This window comes from Lytechinus variegatus, chromosome 17 (assembly GCF_018143015.1).
Source record: "Lytechinus variegatus isolate NC3 chromosome 17, Lvar_3.0, whole genome shotgun sequence".
Classification (NCBI taxonomy): domain Eukaryota; kingdom Metazoa; phylum Echinodermata; class Echinoidea; order Temnopleuroida; family Toxopneustidae; genus Lytechinus; species Lytechinus variegatus.
The window spans coordinates 18,200,745-18,215,274 of NC_054756.1; the positions used below are offsets into that span (position 1 = coordinate 18,200,745).

Below are 14,530 nucleotides of genomic sequence, written 5' to 3' on the forward strand. Positions count from 1 at the left end.
CTCTGGGGCCTGTTGCATGACGAGATGAGCGATACGTAGCAGTAGAGGCGCACGGCCAATATGGGAGACTCTCTCCAATAGGGGAGACAATCTCCCACATTGGAAACTTCCTTTGCAAAAGGACAAAAGAAACAACACCAACAAAAGCATGATTTTTTCCACCCAAAATTTTGTCTCACTGAGGTCAGAAGCCCATTTGTTTTGTGTGTGATTGACAACAAAAATCCTTATCAAAACAAAAGTAGACGGTGAATTTTTTAAGTGAATTTTTTAAGTAGACGGTGAAAAGGGGTAATTTTTCATGAGGAATCTGCTTATCACATTTTTATTTGCCGCCAAGGTAATCCTCTTGCCGCAAATGTAAACAAAGGAAATTAGTCTCCAAAACTGGAAACTGTCTCTGAAATTGGATACCCAAATTCTTTACAAAAGTCTCTGATATTGGAGATAATTTCCCACATTGGAGACAGTCTCCAATATTGGCCGTGCGCCTCTACTGCGTAGGAACGTCCTAGGACCATTCTTCCGAGATATTAGGAAGATTGGCGACAAATCAGCGCTTTCCGTTTCACGAAGGCAATTTTGTCTTCCAAGTCCGCGACATCGTTTTATATCGATAGTATCGGAAAAATATTTAGTCTTCATCGTCACCTGAACCTTTTATTTCGGAATGACAAGTTTTCTTAAAATCATTTATTTCAATAAAAGGAGATCAAATGATGTTTTATTTATTACTGATTGTAGAATTGATGTATGGAGCTTACTTAATGAGGTAAAAAGAGAAAAAACTTTAAAGATTCACAAACATAACTGAATAAAATCGAAATTTTCATTATTTCCCTTATTTAGAACACGGTGTCCTTTTAAAGACACCTTTCATTGATATTTCAACGAAAGAGACCCTTGCCCGATACAAAAATTGATTTAACTTAGTAATTTAGACATTTTTTTTCGTTTCAATATTCTATATTTTATAGAATACTTATATATGATGACAATTTTGCAAATTATGCATTGATATGTTATTAGTTGAGGTAAAAATAGGGTTTGAATGGTGTAAACAAAATCAACAGTGTCTGATTATATGAGACTAAAAAGGGAAATATGAGAGGCTGCGTGTGAAAAATCTAATTTATTTATTTCATTTGTCAGATATAATGCAAGAAATACAAATGTGAGTGTTTAGAGTATAAACATACCTCAGTTGCATGATGAGTATCCGAAGACAAGGAAAATATAAACATTACTGCAAACATGGCCAAGTGAATAAAGTAGTGCTTTGCAATAATAATTAAAACATAGAAAAAGCTGTGTAATCCGCAATGGAAAACACACTGTTAACATAAATAATGCTAAAAATTACAACAATCATAAAGTTGATCACTGAATTAATGGAAATTTGTATAAGAATATAAGGTTTAAGAATATACAAAATATATATGTTCAACATTTCAAAGTTAAGGAGTAGAGACTAACGTGATTCTTTTGGGGCCTACCCTACGATTTAAAATGCGCCTCTTCGTATGGACTTTTCATAATCTTTTCTTTGTGAACTTATCTTCATTTGTAATGATTGTGATGGATTTGTAAGCTATGGGCCTAATCTGTATCTTAAATTCAATTAGCTATTTCTGCAGATCTCTGTTTTGTTACATCTCAAGTTATCCCAAATCCATGCAAGAATTAATTTTCATTGATTATAATCAAGCTCATCAAAAATAATAATTATAATGAAAATGAATAAAAATAAATGATTTAGCATGTTTAACATTTTAGTTTTGTGTCCTTTTTTTTGCTGAACGTTATAAACACGTTTTTACTTACATAATTTCTTTTTAAGAAATTTGTTTTCATGTTGTATAATTATCTATATTGAGAAAGCATAAGGAGTCAGAGAGATAGTGCAGCCCATTTCGATAGTTCAAGTTTATTTATTTTTCAATGGAAAAGGGGTGGGAATAGGACGGAGGGTGAATAAAAGAAAACATATTTTAAACATATTTGGGCTTATACATTACCCCCGGAGAAGTTAAAATGACTTCCGTTTTGGAGGTGTCTGGAGGTGTCTTTCCAAGTACCATTCTTCGTATCGCCCAAATCGGCTTTGTGAAACAGTTGAGCGATATATCGTTCTTACGTAGAACGGTTCTACGAAAGACCATTTCATGTAACAGGCCCCTGGTATCCCAATGGCAATGCTGTACATGTATTGAGCACAAACTTAAAAAAATCATTAAAATGTCACTTTTGTGACCAAAATGATTGATTTCCATGCAGTTGCAATTCAATTTTCGTTAGTAACAAGCCAAGTTATGTAATGAAAATCTGTTATGGAAACTGACAGTGTAAAAAAATCAAGCATTTGTCCAAAAGCATGAGAGAAAATAATCCAAACATTGTCAACCTTTGCCACACAGACATAGTCATAGAGATGTAACTGAGAACAAGGTTATCTTGTAACCTTGTTCATTGAATGAGTAGCGCTAATGCAGTTTCGCTTTGGCCGACTTCAAGCAAATTTCCCCACCAGAATTTGTTCACAAATGTTATGGTAAGTTTCTCAGTCACATATTTTCAAGATCAATATGCCCACCGCTTTTCCGAATAACTCGATTGAGAACAGAGCTGTTTTAATTTTGACTACTTACTCATGCAGCCAGACTGCCAGACGTTGTCACTGGTTGCTTAGATTATGGTAGTTGGATTCAATAATGATTAATATTGATATGGACTGAACTAAAGGTAGCAACCAAAGATACCTGTGCCACGCCATATTATTAGGTTCATTCTCCCCTCTTTTAAATGTACCATGATATCATCATTTAAAATGTGATAAAAGATTTTACTTTTGATTTGTATTTCACAGCCACAGGCTACTGACATGTTTGGCATGCCTGACCTTTCAGCCTATGCTGTCAAAGAGGAGTTTGATGTGTCCAACGAGGCATTGGAAGCCGAACTAGCTGCCCTGCTTGAAGAGGAAGACGATGCCCCAAAGATGACCAGACAACGTAGACCAGCTCCTGCCCAGCCAACCAAGTCGGGTAAAAGTCAAACTCACTTTGACCAATACCAACATGCTTATATAGCGCATATCACTGCCAAATGCGTCCCTATGCGCTCCATTGGATATTATTACCCTGGCTTTAGCCCCGCAGCCTTTTTACAGCGCGGTGGCATTTCAAGGAATAAATTCCTGCCAGGTACCCACTTACCTCACCTGGGTCGAGTGCAGCACAACGTGGACGAATATCATGCATCATCCATTTTTTTAGGGAAAAAAAAGAACTATATACATTTTTTCTGCCTCCCCCCATACGCTGCTGCGCATGGCAACTCAAGGCATTGTGTGCATCTCACTGGGTGCACCTTGCAGGGGGGCTGCCGAGCAATCAGCATTCTCAAATCCGAAATCTGAGATTTTTCATAAGTTACTGAAATTTTTTTTTTTTTGATGTGATGATGAATGATACAGGTAGAAGGGATATATAAAACAAATATACATGTACAATGACTCATTTTCGAAACTGGAGAAAACTATTCAAACTCAGGAACATCAGTAGAATCCCTTCTCCCGAAGGGTGTCGTTGCTGTTTCTTCGATTTGAATAGTATCAGCCAGATCCTTGAGAGTCCTATTATACTTGTGTACTATATACATGTAATGTCCCTATGCTCTTCCATAGAGACTTGAATATTATTCAGGCTCTGGCACAGCAAGCCTGCTAGATACCCATTTAATATTAATAATAATAATCCGCTTTTATATAGCGCTTAATACATCAGAACAGCGTGTCTAAGCATTTTACCAATATATTGTTATCCTGGTCATTGGATTCAATCAGTCATTCTCGCACACAATGTATGCACATTCTCCACTCCCTTGGGAGAATTCCAGTCAGTCGCCAGTGAGGCGCACACATTACTGGACATTTATCATGCCTACATGGTAGGTTGAGTGATGGGGCAACAGCGTAGTAGGACTCTGGTTGGGTGGGGGGGATGGACTGATGGTATATTTTATCCTCTTCTAAAATCAAGAATCCAATATGGGAGATTGTTTCCATATTTGCAAGAGCCTGCTTTTCCTGAATTTTGCCCCTAACCTTCCTTTGATTGACCACACAGGCTAATTGACCGTTTACTCAGAGGAACCAAGGTAGTGTTTCCTAAAGCTAAATATTCTTTAAGTTATAAGTAGGAACAAGGATTTTCCGCAATTGCGGAAAACGGACGGAATTCACGGAATGGGCGATTTGAAACGGAAAGTGGCTTTTCAAACGGAGAATCACAGAAAACATGTTTTTTCTCAAAATGCACAAAATAGCAACAGAAATTAATCACAAATCCTCAACAAAATACGAATATCAACTGAAAAAACACGATCTCACTTTGAAACAACAATCATGACAGTCAACACATTGTAACTACACTCGAGCCTCTCCATCACTTGATCTTAACTAAATTAGTTTACACTCACGTTCCACATATGAGGCAGAATACGGCCATGTGTGCTGCCTTCTGCGATCGGTCATAATATAATGATTACGGTGATTCAACAAATCCAAAATGGCGGATATGCGGAAGTCGTCAACTGCTCAAAACGATGTCCGAAAAGTCCCCAAATCAGCGATAAAATCCCATTTAACAATAAAATAATGCTAATAATATGAAATGTGAGAATGTATTCATGTTGATTATGTTTCTCTAAACAGTTTTTGAGCTTAAATCTGTTCGATTAAAATGGATATTTAAGCGATGTTAGTACATTGGTAGATGCAAATTTTGAGCAGCGCTAGCGTATTGACATCGCTACTCATTGCATATTGGTTTTTCTATGTAAACGGAATTGTCAATTTTTCATGTATACAAAGTCTATGGGGAAACAGAATTTCCGTTTTCAGACATGCTGATACGGAATTTGAGATTTTCTGAAACAGAAAAGGCAATATTTAGAAACAGAAAATCACTGTCCCTGTATAAGATTGAACATGGATGGAGAGGTAGGAAGTATTTTCTTGCTCAAGTTGAAGGGAATTTAATAGCATATAGTATACAATGTAGAAAGTTAATTTGCTATTACAACACATAGATAGATCCTTGGCAGCTGATCGGATGAATACGCATCACATGACATTTAGTGGAATGAGCTATAGCATGCCAAAACATGACATCCATGCAATAGTCGACTATTGCATGCTCCAGCAAGAGAGCCAGCCGTGCACTAGTCGACTATTGCACACTCCAGCAAGAGAGCAGGCAGTTCAAACTCAATAAATGTGCATACCATGGCCTGCGCCTCCACAATATCTGCATGCGCGTAGGCCTACCCGAATCACTGCGCTTCATACACCACGTGCAGATGAAATAATATTTAGCAAAATAAAAGGTTAAGAAGTTAGACCCAAGTAGATCTATACTCCTAGCCCTTTTCCTTCATAGGCCAAATACTTTCGATAATTCGATCCATTTTGGTTATTGGTCTAGACGATGTCTTTAAATCGTGTGTTGTATGAAACAACTGTTTAATGTTTTGTCATTCGTCGTGCGGCTGTTCGAATATTACATTCGGTACAAGTTGAAGCAATCTGTTCTATTGAATAGATCTTTTCAACTTGCACCCTCATGTAATATCAGAAACGATCGCGCTTGACATTGAATATTTGCATATTATTATTCTCTCTAAGCTGATCCCATGAGGCAGATTGATGCAATGGCCGCAGAAGCCCTGAGGGACACTGACGATGCTCTTGATGATGATGATGATGATGAGGATGAGGATCTTCTTCTGGTAAGCTAATAAGGATGAAATACTATTCCATTTATTCCTTGGTCCTTTTTCATTTAGATTTTCATTGTATCTTTACCATTATGACATCTACCATTGTAACAGTACTCCGCGGCCAATGACAGTCAAGGTTTACATGGTAGTTCCCACAATGGTAAAGATACCTTTATTGTAAAGTCTTTATGCAATAGCTCCACATCCTGTTGCTTATTACTGCAGTTGTTGAAAACAGAATATCCTTTATGTAAGTCTGTTACTATTATACAACAAGAATTCATGAATATTATGGGAGAGGGTTGAATTTGATGTGTAGGATATTTGTTTACATAATTTTGTTACCATGGAACTTACAGGTTGTTTTAAACTAAACGCTTCTTAGAAAAATTGGAAATGCCTTATAAGGCATTGTCAGAGTGAATAAAGCAAATTATTTTCTGTTTTCATAGAAGACATTAATTCATCCATGAAAAAAGACTGTCATGTATGATGTATGATATTTCCTTGGTCCTATACATGCAGGCGGAGCTTGCCGATATCACACAGGAGTCGTCAGAGACCCTCACCCCTCCCAGCACCCAACAGAAAAGGACCCCTAGTCCTACTCCTAGCCCAAAGATGACAACTAGACCTACTCCACAGCCTAGCCCTGCTTCACAGTCTGCTCCAGCCCCAGGGCTTAGGCCAGGTCCCTCTAATGTCAATCGGAGTCCTTCACCAGCTCGGAAAGCAGCTCCTAGTCCTGTAGCTCCAAGTCCCGCCCAAACACAGGTATTGTATACATACAATCAGCAATTGTAATTCCTGACATACCAAATTTGATCAAATCTTTTTGTTTCATCATATATTTACATTTGAATAATTACTTTCCATAATGATTTAAGCTTTATTTGCATTGCCTCTATGACTATAATAAATGTAGATCTACATGTAGATTCATCCTACTGACAGATTTTCTTTTCTTTTTTGAAATTAGGAACCATCTGAGCCAGCAGACATCAACACTGTGCTCCAGCAGCGTGCACAGTCTTATCAGCAGGCCATCGCTGCCGCTGAGGCAGCGGGTGAGAGTTCAAAGGTCAGGAGGTACAAGCGTCAGCTCAAGACGCTACAAGATATGCTGAGGAAGATAAAGCTGGGTAAACCCATCGATAAGGACGAGATTCCCCCGGAGGTTTGTGTACCCAAACCAGCTGCAGATCAGCAACCTCCTCCCCAGGAGAAGCAGCCAGTGCCTGAAGCAGCTCCAGTAGCAGCAGTGTCTCAACCAATCTCTTCCCCAGCAGTGCAACCAGAGCAACCAGACACTGCCCAAAGCGAGAGTGCAGGTAATGAAGAGTGGAATGGGGAAAGTGCAATATTTGTTTCAAGCCTGACAATTTGATAGTTTTTTTTACAACAGGGCCACTTTCTTTAGAGCACATTTTTGTATTACTGCACACACTGGCAAAATGTGGCCGTCCATCTCAAAACTACAAGTAAATCACCAAAATGAATGAATTTTGAGATTTGTTTTAAGTTTTGAAAAGCAGATCATAAGCTTCGAAATGGTTATTATTTATTCAGCAAATAATATTCAAAAATAGATTTCAGTGTAAATAATACAAAATAAGAAATATCAACCATTGGAACGCCAGGGAAAGAAAAACGTTAACTGAATTACTTTGGCATAAAGCCTCCTTTCCCAATTCCATTGGTTGATTTACAATATACATTAATAACTAGACAATGAAATACTCATAGCTTGTCTAAGTTGATCAACAATAAATCACACAAATATTTTATTTCCTGAACTAAAAATTTTAGTGAGAGCTTCACAGAATGTGGGGAAACTGCGGTTTGTATTTGGAAATAACGATGACAAAAAACCACTCATTTTGGGTTAAACTTTGTAACTTCCAACTTCGACAAATGGACAAAATTTGCCTTTCAAATTTGTATATATTTCCTATACCACAAATCTATCTTGGCTTATTTTAGAAAAACTTGCTTGGTGACCTATTATTTGTTTTGAGCTGGAGGGTCACAAATGGAAAAGGACCCCAAAATATCCAAAGCGAGCTAGATTTGCGTTGAGACCTGGGCCCCGTTGCATAAAAGTAACTATTATGGCAACTGTGCCATCCAATGATATCTTTCATGGAATCCTTTATTTTGTTTGGCTAATGAGCATTGTTGCCATGGTAGTTACCAATGGAGAGTTACCACAATGGTAACTTTTATGAAACGGGGCCCATGAATTCAGTGGCCTTGGATTGTTATATCTTTTTCAATAATTTAAGCTCTGATTTTGCAATTCATTTGCTCTCTCATTTGCGTACTGGTCATGTTTCTCATGGCTGGGGTATAAACCACTTTAAAGTTTGTGAATATAAATCCATTATGACCCTGAAAATCTTTTAGATCTTTAACACTTGGAAAAATTCCACTGTGAGTATTTGATCATCATCTCTGTAGCAAGGCAGATGCTCCATACACTTTTCAACAAAAAAAAGTTATTAAAGTTTGGATTCCCAGTTTTTTTTTAATGCCCAGAATAAAAAGGCTTTATTGGATGGCTAAAACCATTCCATGATTTAGGGCTAATATTGCAGGAATCGTAGATGATTGCAAAATTGGCCCTAATCGAGTGTAATATTGCTGGTATCACATGAAGGAAAGCCATCCATTGTAATTATTATTATTCTGTCTTATGACTGTGCAATACAGCATGATATTGCATAGCTAGTTTTGTACACAAGCCTATGAGGAATATGTCAGATTTAGATGCATCATGCAATATGCTCTGATATTGCACAGGCAGATCATGCAGACTAATACTATTGCATTGCTAGAAGGCTCTAAATGGATAATGATATTATATACTGTTGTGAATTGAGCAGATGCTGATCAGCTGAAGTTGATAGGTGTGAGGAGAGACCAGTACAAAATGGCCGCCCTACTTGCCAAGCGATCAGGTGACATGAAGACTGCCGCAGAACATCTCAAGGTTTCCAAGGTAAAGAAATGTAGTATATTAATGTTGGATTGTGTTGCACTTTTAGATTCAACCAGCATTAATGAAGTCATAAGACATAAAGTAATATACACTGTTCATAATATATACATTTATTAGAGGTGAAAACTTTACTCTTGTCACAGTTACTTTGAGAAGTTTCTTTCACAAACCAGACTCGTGACCAAAATAACTTTACCTCATTGTTGGTGATGATTTACAGAGAGGAGGGAGTTGATTACACAGTATGGGTTTGGTAGAGGAGAAAGCAGCATCACCAGCTAATTCATAGGTACATGTACCCTGGACAACTTTGAAAACAAGTAGAAGACGCTTGAAGGATATTCTTTTCTCGACTTGTTACCCTTTTTTTTCACCCCCAGCAATTTGATCTAGTTATCAAAGCCTTAGAAGCAGGTCAGCAGGTTGACCTCAGTGAGATGCCTGGTCCTCCTTCCCAACCAGCACCAGCAGCTCCTCAGCCAGCTCCAGTTCCACAACCTAGGGCTACTGCTCCAACAGCTCCTGGTCCTTCAACTGCTCCCGGACCAGGACCATCAACAAGCTCCGAGGAGGAGCCACCTACTCCCAAGACGGATCTTGAGGCCATGCTTCAGAGGAGAGGGGTGTATAAGAGCATGGCTGACAAGGCAAAGGAAGAGAATAACGACTCCAAAACTCGTAGGATAGGTCGCATTGTCAAGGTTCGTAAGAATCCTAAGTTGGTTCCTTTACAATTAGATTGTTCTTTGGGCCTGATGTTGCCATCCTAAAAGGATGAAAAGTGCCCATGACTGCCACTTAAAAACAATAAATTTTTTTTTTAAGCACAAGCGACTTAAATCTGTCCATGTTGGGAGCTAAAGGGAATGTGTTGGGGGGAGTCTGTGAATTCGCACAATAAGTCACAAATAGATTTGACTGCTATGTCTCCTGACTTGCACAAATTTCAAATATAAATTTGTGACAAGCGTGTACGCTGTTCCAATTTTACACAATTTTTTTGTAAAGTGCATGTCAGCCCCAAACTTGCTCAAAAACATGTTTTCATACATATGTGTAATTCCAATGCAAATTCAAACCTAATGCAAACCTTAATTCGTAAATGTGTCATTACTTGTTCTTTTGCTGACATAAATTAATTTCATGTTCATGATAATGAGAGAGAAGAAAAGGTCCCTGTAATGTTCAAAGTAAAGTCATTATTATTTCAACACAGCAATACGAGGATGCCATCAGAAAGCAAAAGTTAGGCAAGCCAGTTGATCTGTCCGAGCTGCCTAGCCTTCCAACATTCCCGCCCTTCCCATCACAAGCTGGCGGTCAGGCTGCCCCATCAGTAGCCCAAGCAGCTGCCCCAGTGGCACCCCCGGCAGCAGCAGCCCCTGTAGTATCGGCTGCAGCAGGGGCTAGTTCCCCTCCTGCCAGGACAGCTGGACAAGCGACCCAACCAGCTGCTTCAAGACCTCCGGCACCTACAAGACAAATGTCAGGTGAGCATTACAGGAAACGATATTTTTTTACTAACTAGTGTTATCCCTGTAAGCTACCAAATCCTTGTATATGATTGGCTCAGCGCAAAGTTGATAGCATAAATCAATTACTATAAGTTTCATGAAAGCACTCCCTTGTGGAGTAGTCGTTGGTGCATATCAGGAAAGAGTATGCCATAAAGAATTGTATTTTTGAAGTGGCTGAAGAAATGTAAATTCACTTATCTTAGAAATATATTAAAAGAAAATTCCGTAAAAATTATGTCAATAATATTAACATCAATAGGTATATTTAGCACGACCATTGAATGTGTTTACTGTACTCTGTGTAATACTTGGTATCATCAATGTATTATTGCACTGGCTGAAGCTGAGCCACCATGTAGGCATTAATGATCATGCAATAATCATGCAATAAAGAAAAGGGATTTACTGAGTTAAAAACACAAATCAATGTATTGATGGGTTTATGTGATTCATGCATTTACCAAGCAAGTGGGACTGTGGAAGATCACAATGCAAAACTTCCCAATTTTCTAGCTTGAATTTGTCTGCCTGATAGTGAGTGAAGACCATACATATTTCGTAATATTTCTACCAGTCTCTGACAAAAAGTATTTAGCAGTCATTTGCAAAAAAATAAAAAATAAAAAACATACTCCAACTCTGGCCTAGTGGTTAAAAGCTTGTTTGATTAGTTTGAATAATGTAAAGATATTTCTTGCTTGCATCCAATGGCTTCTGTTTTTTTTCTTTGTATTGTGCAGCTAAAGAGAACATGTACCAGCGGAACGTAGCCATCTTGAAAGACAGGATAGCACAGTTTAGAAAGCTAGCATTGGAAGCGAAAAGGAGGGGGGACATATACGAGGCTAAAAGATTACTCAAGATATCTAAGGTACTTCATCATATACAAAATGTATTTACAAAATGTTGATGCATTATTGATGATGATCGCAATGATGATAGCGATAATGATGTTGCTGCTGCTGAGGATGTTCATCATGATAATGATAATGATGATCATCATCATCTTGATAATGATGGTAAATCAATTGAATAAAGGCTTAGAATATGTTTTAGAATATGCTTTCAAGGAAAATTATTTGAGAAGTATAGATTGAAATTCTCTGAGAAGAATGCCATCAATATTTGTTATTTTAAGTCCTAATTGTTAAATATCTGAGAGGGATAGGAGTTTGATGGAAGTTGTGGTCTCTCTTTATGCTGAAGGTACTGGTCCCAGGTAATCTGACATATTACAAATTTTCAATTTTTGTTAATTGAACTGTATATACCCCTCCTGTTCCACCACTTTCATCATCATCAGGATAGCTTTCATCATTATTGTACAATGCCTATTTAGCTTGTTGTACATGAGCAAATGGGATGCTGATTGTCAAAAGTTTGTACCTTTTCAGGGCTTACTGGTTTAAATGCGCATTGCTGCTTCAAATCAGATGTGCGTTTGAGGGATTTTCCTTTTCTCTTTCAATAATTCTTTAACATAGGAAATATCTATTATTTGTTTTTTCGCAAAATTCTGGGGCACGAATAGCGAATATTCTTATTCATGCAATGGTGCGAGATTTCGCATTCAGTGAAAAAAAAAAGATTCTCTGTTCAACTTTCCTATATCTCGTTCAATAGAGTTTCTTCTTTACACCGAATATGAAAACTGGCACCATCACACTCCTGCCTATCTACTATATGCATACTGTCGGCTTCATCATCCTAGTCATCTTCACCGTCGTTGTCCTCGTCTTCATCTACATCATTATCCCCACCATGATGACCATCATCATCATCACTGACAGCACCATTATCATTGATTTCAGCGTCATCACAAGCAACAACATCATTGCTATAACTATCACAATTTAATACGATTCCCCTAGTTTTCATCAAAACCGTACTTGCCATGTTTCTGCTCTTTAATGTTTTCATTTTAACTCATTCAAACTCGTTGCAAGACGAGGTCAAACTACCTTGTAGGCTGATGTATCTTTAATGGGAGGGGTTGGTGATTTGTCCCCTAGGAACAGCTTGTTATTATTATTGATAATATTGTAATCCATATGTTCAATAACCATTCAAATTTTTATTTAGTCATAACACCATTTTGTTATTATTATTGGATATATTCCCAATTATCATTTATTTGTATACATTGTATTAATATATTTGTAAATTTGTTGGTAACCAGCAAGCACCAAATTTCCTTTCCATTGGAGAATAAATTCAATTCAAATATTTGTACTTTAGGAAATCGAGCCAATGTTGACTGCTGCTGAAGGAGGCCTGCCTGTAAACCTTGACTCAGTAAGTGAATAATCATGAAGATGAATCGGTAGAGGTGTTGTAGACAGGACTCCAGAGTCCAGACTGAATACCTCAAGGCTTAGGGTTCAAATCCCATCCAAGTACTATTATCTTATATCAAGAAATTTCTTCTTTTTTCAAGCAGACTAGTATTTAAGGATGCTAAAAGTCTTCATCAACCAATGATATGATTCCATATTATTTGCAAGACATTTGATATGTACAATTCTTGACGAAATATTTGTGACCCTGTCGTTAAGTTATGTAAAATGTATTTCATTTTATATTGCCAGATTAATTGGGAACCCCTCTGTCAACCAATATATGCCAGCCATTTTTGTACCATTTTTTGTTTGACTGCTGAAAGTTTTAAAAGATCCTTCACAGTCTGGTTTAGCTTTATTGGCCATGGTCTAACTTTGTGCTGAAATTATGGAGAGGAAAATACGTAAACATTTTCCTTACATTGTATGTTTCTTATGTTTATTCTGTGCTTTTTCCGAACTTGTAAATGGTGAAGAAAGCTATCGTATTTATCCTTCTAAAACAATTAAGAATGATTTGAGAGAAAAATGAGCCGATATTACATTGAAATTCTACTGTTAGAAATGCCACTATTGGCTATCCATAGTTAAATCACAACTCGGCACCATAGTTTAAATTAAATCCGACTTCAGAATACGGGCCATTATGTTTGAATGAACATCAACTTCAACCTCAGTATTTCCATATCATGTGATATCATTAATAAGACTTGTTAGCTGTGTGATCATAAAGAGATGCCGATGTCGTTGGTGTAATCAAAGATATTATAAGGGGAAGACTGGACACTGGCGATTTTTTTTTTAAATGCTCAATTTCATGCATGGGGAAGGATGCCCAACAGCATTGTGTAGGTAAACTTGCATTTTGGCAAAGTTTTGTGAATAAAACATATTCGGAAAATGATAGAGGGATGATAGAAGGAAAGCAGGGGCGGCATAGGGACATATATCCACCTCTTTCCCAGACATCTCTAAAAGATTTATATTTTTCTAATTTAAAAAAAAATTCAGAAAAAAAATTAAAATATGAAGAAACGCCAAACCCTTCACCACTCTCATTTTCCCCATATGTAATATACGCAACCCGAAACGATGATATGCGATGGTATACCTAGCAAACGCTGTTGGGCACCCATTTTTGAGCATTTCATTTCTTGCTCTATTGAGTGTCCAGTCTTCCCCTTGTAGTGTCCTTGGTGTCAGTCATGTCATGTTCTTCTACCTGCCCGTCAATCAGATACCGAAGCTTCCTCGCAAGGAGCCTGAAGCGGTCTCGCCTCCGACATCACCGGAGCCGGACGGAGATTTTGAGATGGTTGCTGATGGCAGTGCAGAGGAGGTCTATAAAAGACTGATAGCCACCTTGAATAAACAAATTGAGGTTAGTGAGCCTTTTCACAAAGAAATCAAATAGTGATTTTCACTGACTATTTGTTATAAGCTATGAAATCCTTGTATCGGATTGGCTCAGAAGACGATTTATGCAACACTCCCATCTTACAAAGAGTTGCGATTGATCCGATCAACCACATCTATGGAAAGCCAGCAACGTCAACATCTAAAATGCATGTTTGTTCAAAATATTTTCTTAAATATGCAGCTTGTTCATGCATTCATTGCTCCTTTCTTGAAAAGTTAGGGTGCTTCTTTTTGTTTACAAAGGACATTGTGCAAATTTTTTGTAGAAAAAAATATAACATTGAATATGACATTTGAGGTTGGTCGGGGCCTGTCTTCCAGAGAGTTACGATTGATCCGATCAATCACAACTATGGAAAGCGAGCAAAGTCACCAAATAAAATGCCTGTTTTTTCAAAATATTTTCTAGATATAAATGTATAACCATAAATTCATTGATTTCTTTACAATTTGGTGTGTTCTCCTTTGTTTAC

General features: G+C 37.6%; 1 protein-coding gene across 2 annotated transcripts in view; it reads left to right on the top strand.

Moving 5' to 3' along the window:
- LOC121430872 (coiled-coil and C2 domain-containing protein 1-like) overlaps positions 1-14,530 on the top strand; it is a 31,466-nt gene that overhangs the window by 401 nt on the left and 16,535 nt on the right. For both annotated transcript variants that reach the window (XM_041628296.1, XM_041628297.1), the window contains exons 2-11: positions 2,867-3,044; positions 5,687-5,790; positions 6,307-6,555; positions 6,761-7,112; positions 8,667-8,782; positions 9,163-9,483; positions 9,999-10,272; positions 11,040-11,170; positions 12,538-12,594; positions 13,876-14,019. In XM_041628296.1, coding sequence (XP_041484230.1) covers positions 2,867-3,044; positions 5,687-5,790; positions 6,307-6,555; positions 6,761-7,112; positions 8,667-8,782; positions 9,163-9,483; positions 9,999-10,272; positions 11,040-11,170; positions 12,538-12,594; positions 13,876-14,019 — 1,926 coding nt within the window. The remainder of the gene's footprint in view (positions 1-2,866; positions 3,045-5,686; positions 5,791-6,306; positions 6,556-6,760; positions 7,113-8,666; positions 8,783-9,162; positions 9,484-9,998; positions 10,273-11,039; positions 11,171-12,537; positions 12,595-13,875; positions 14,020-14,530) is intronic.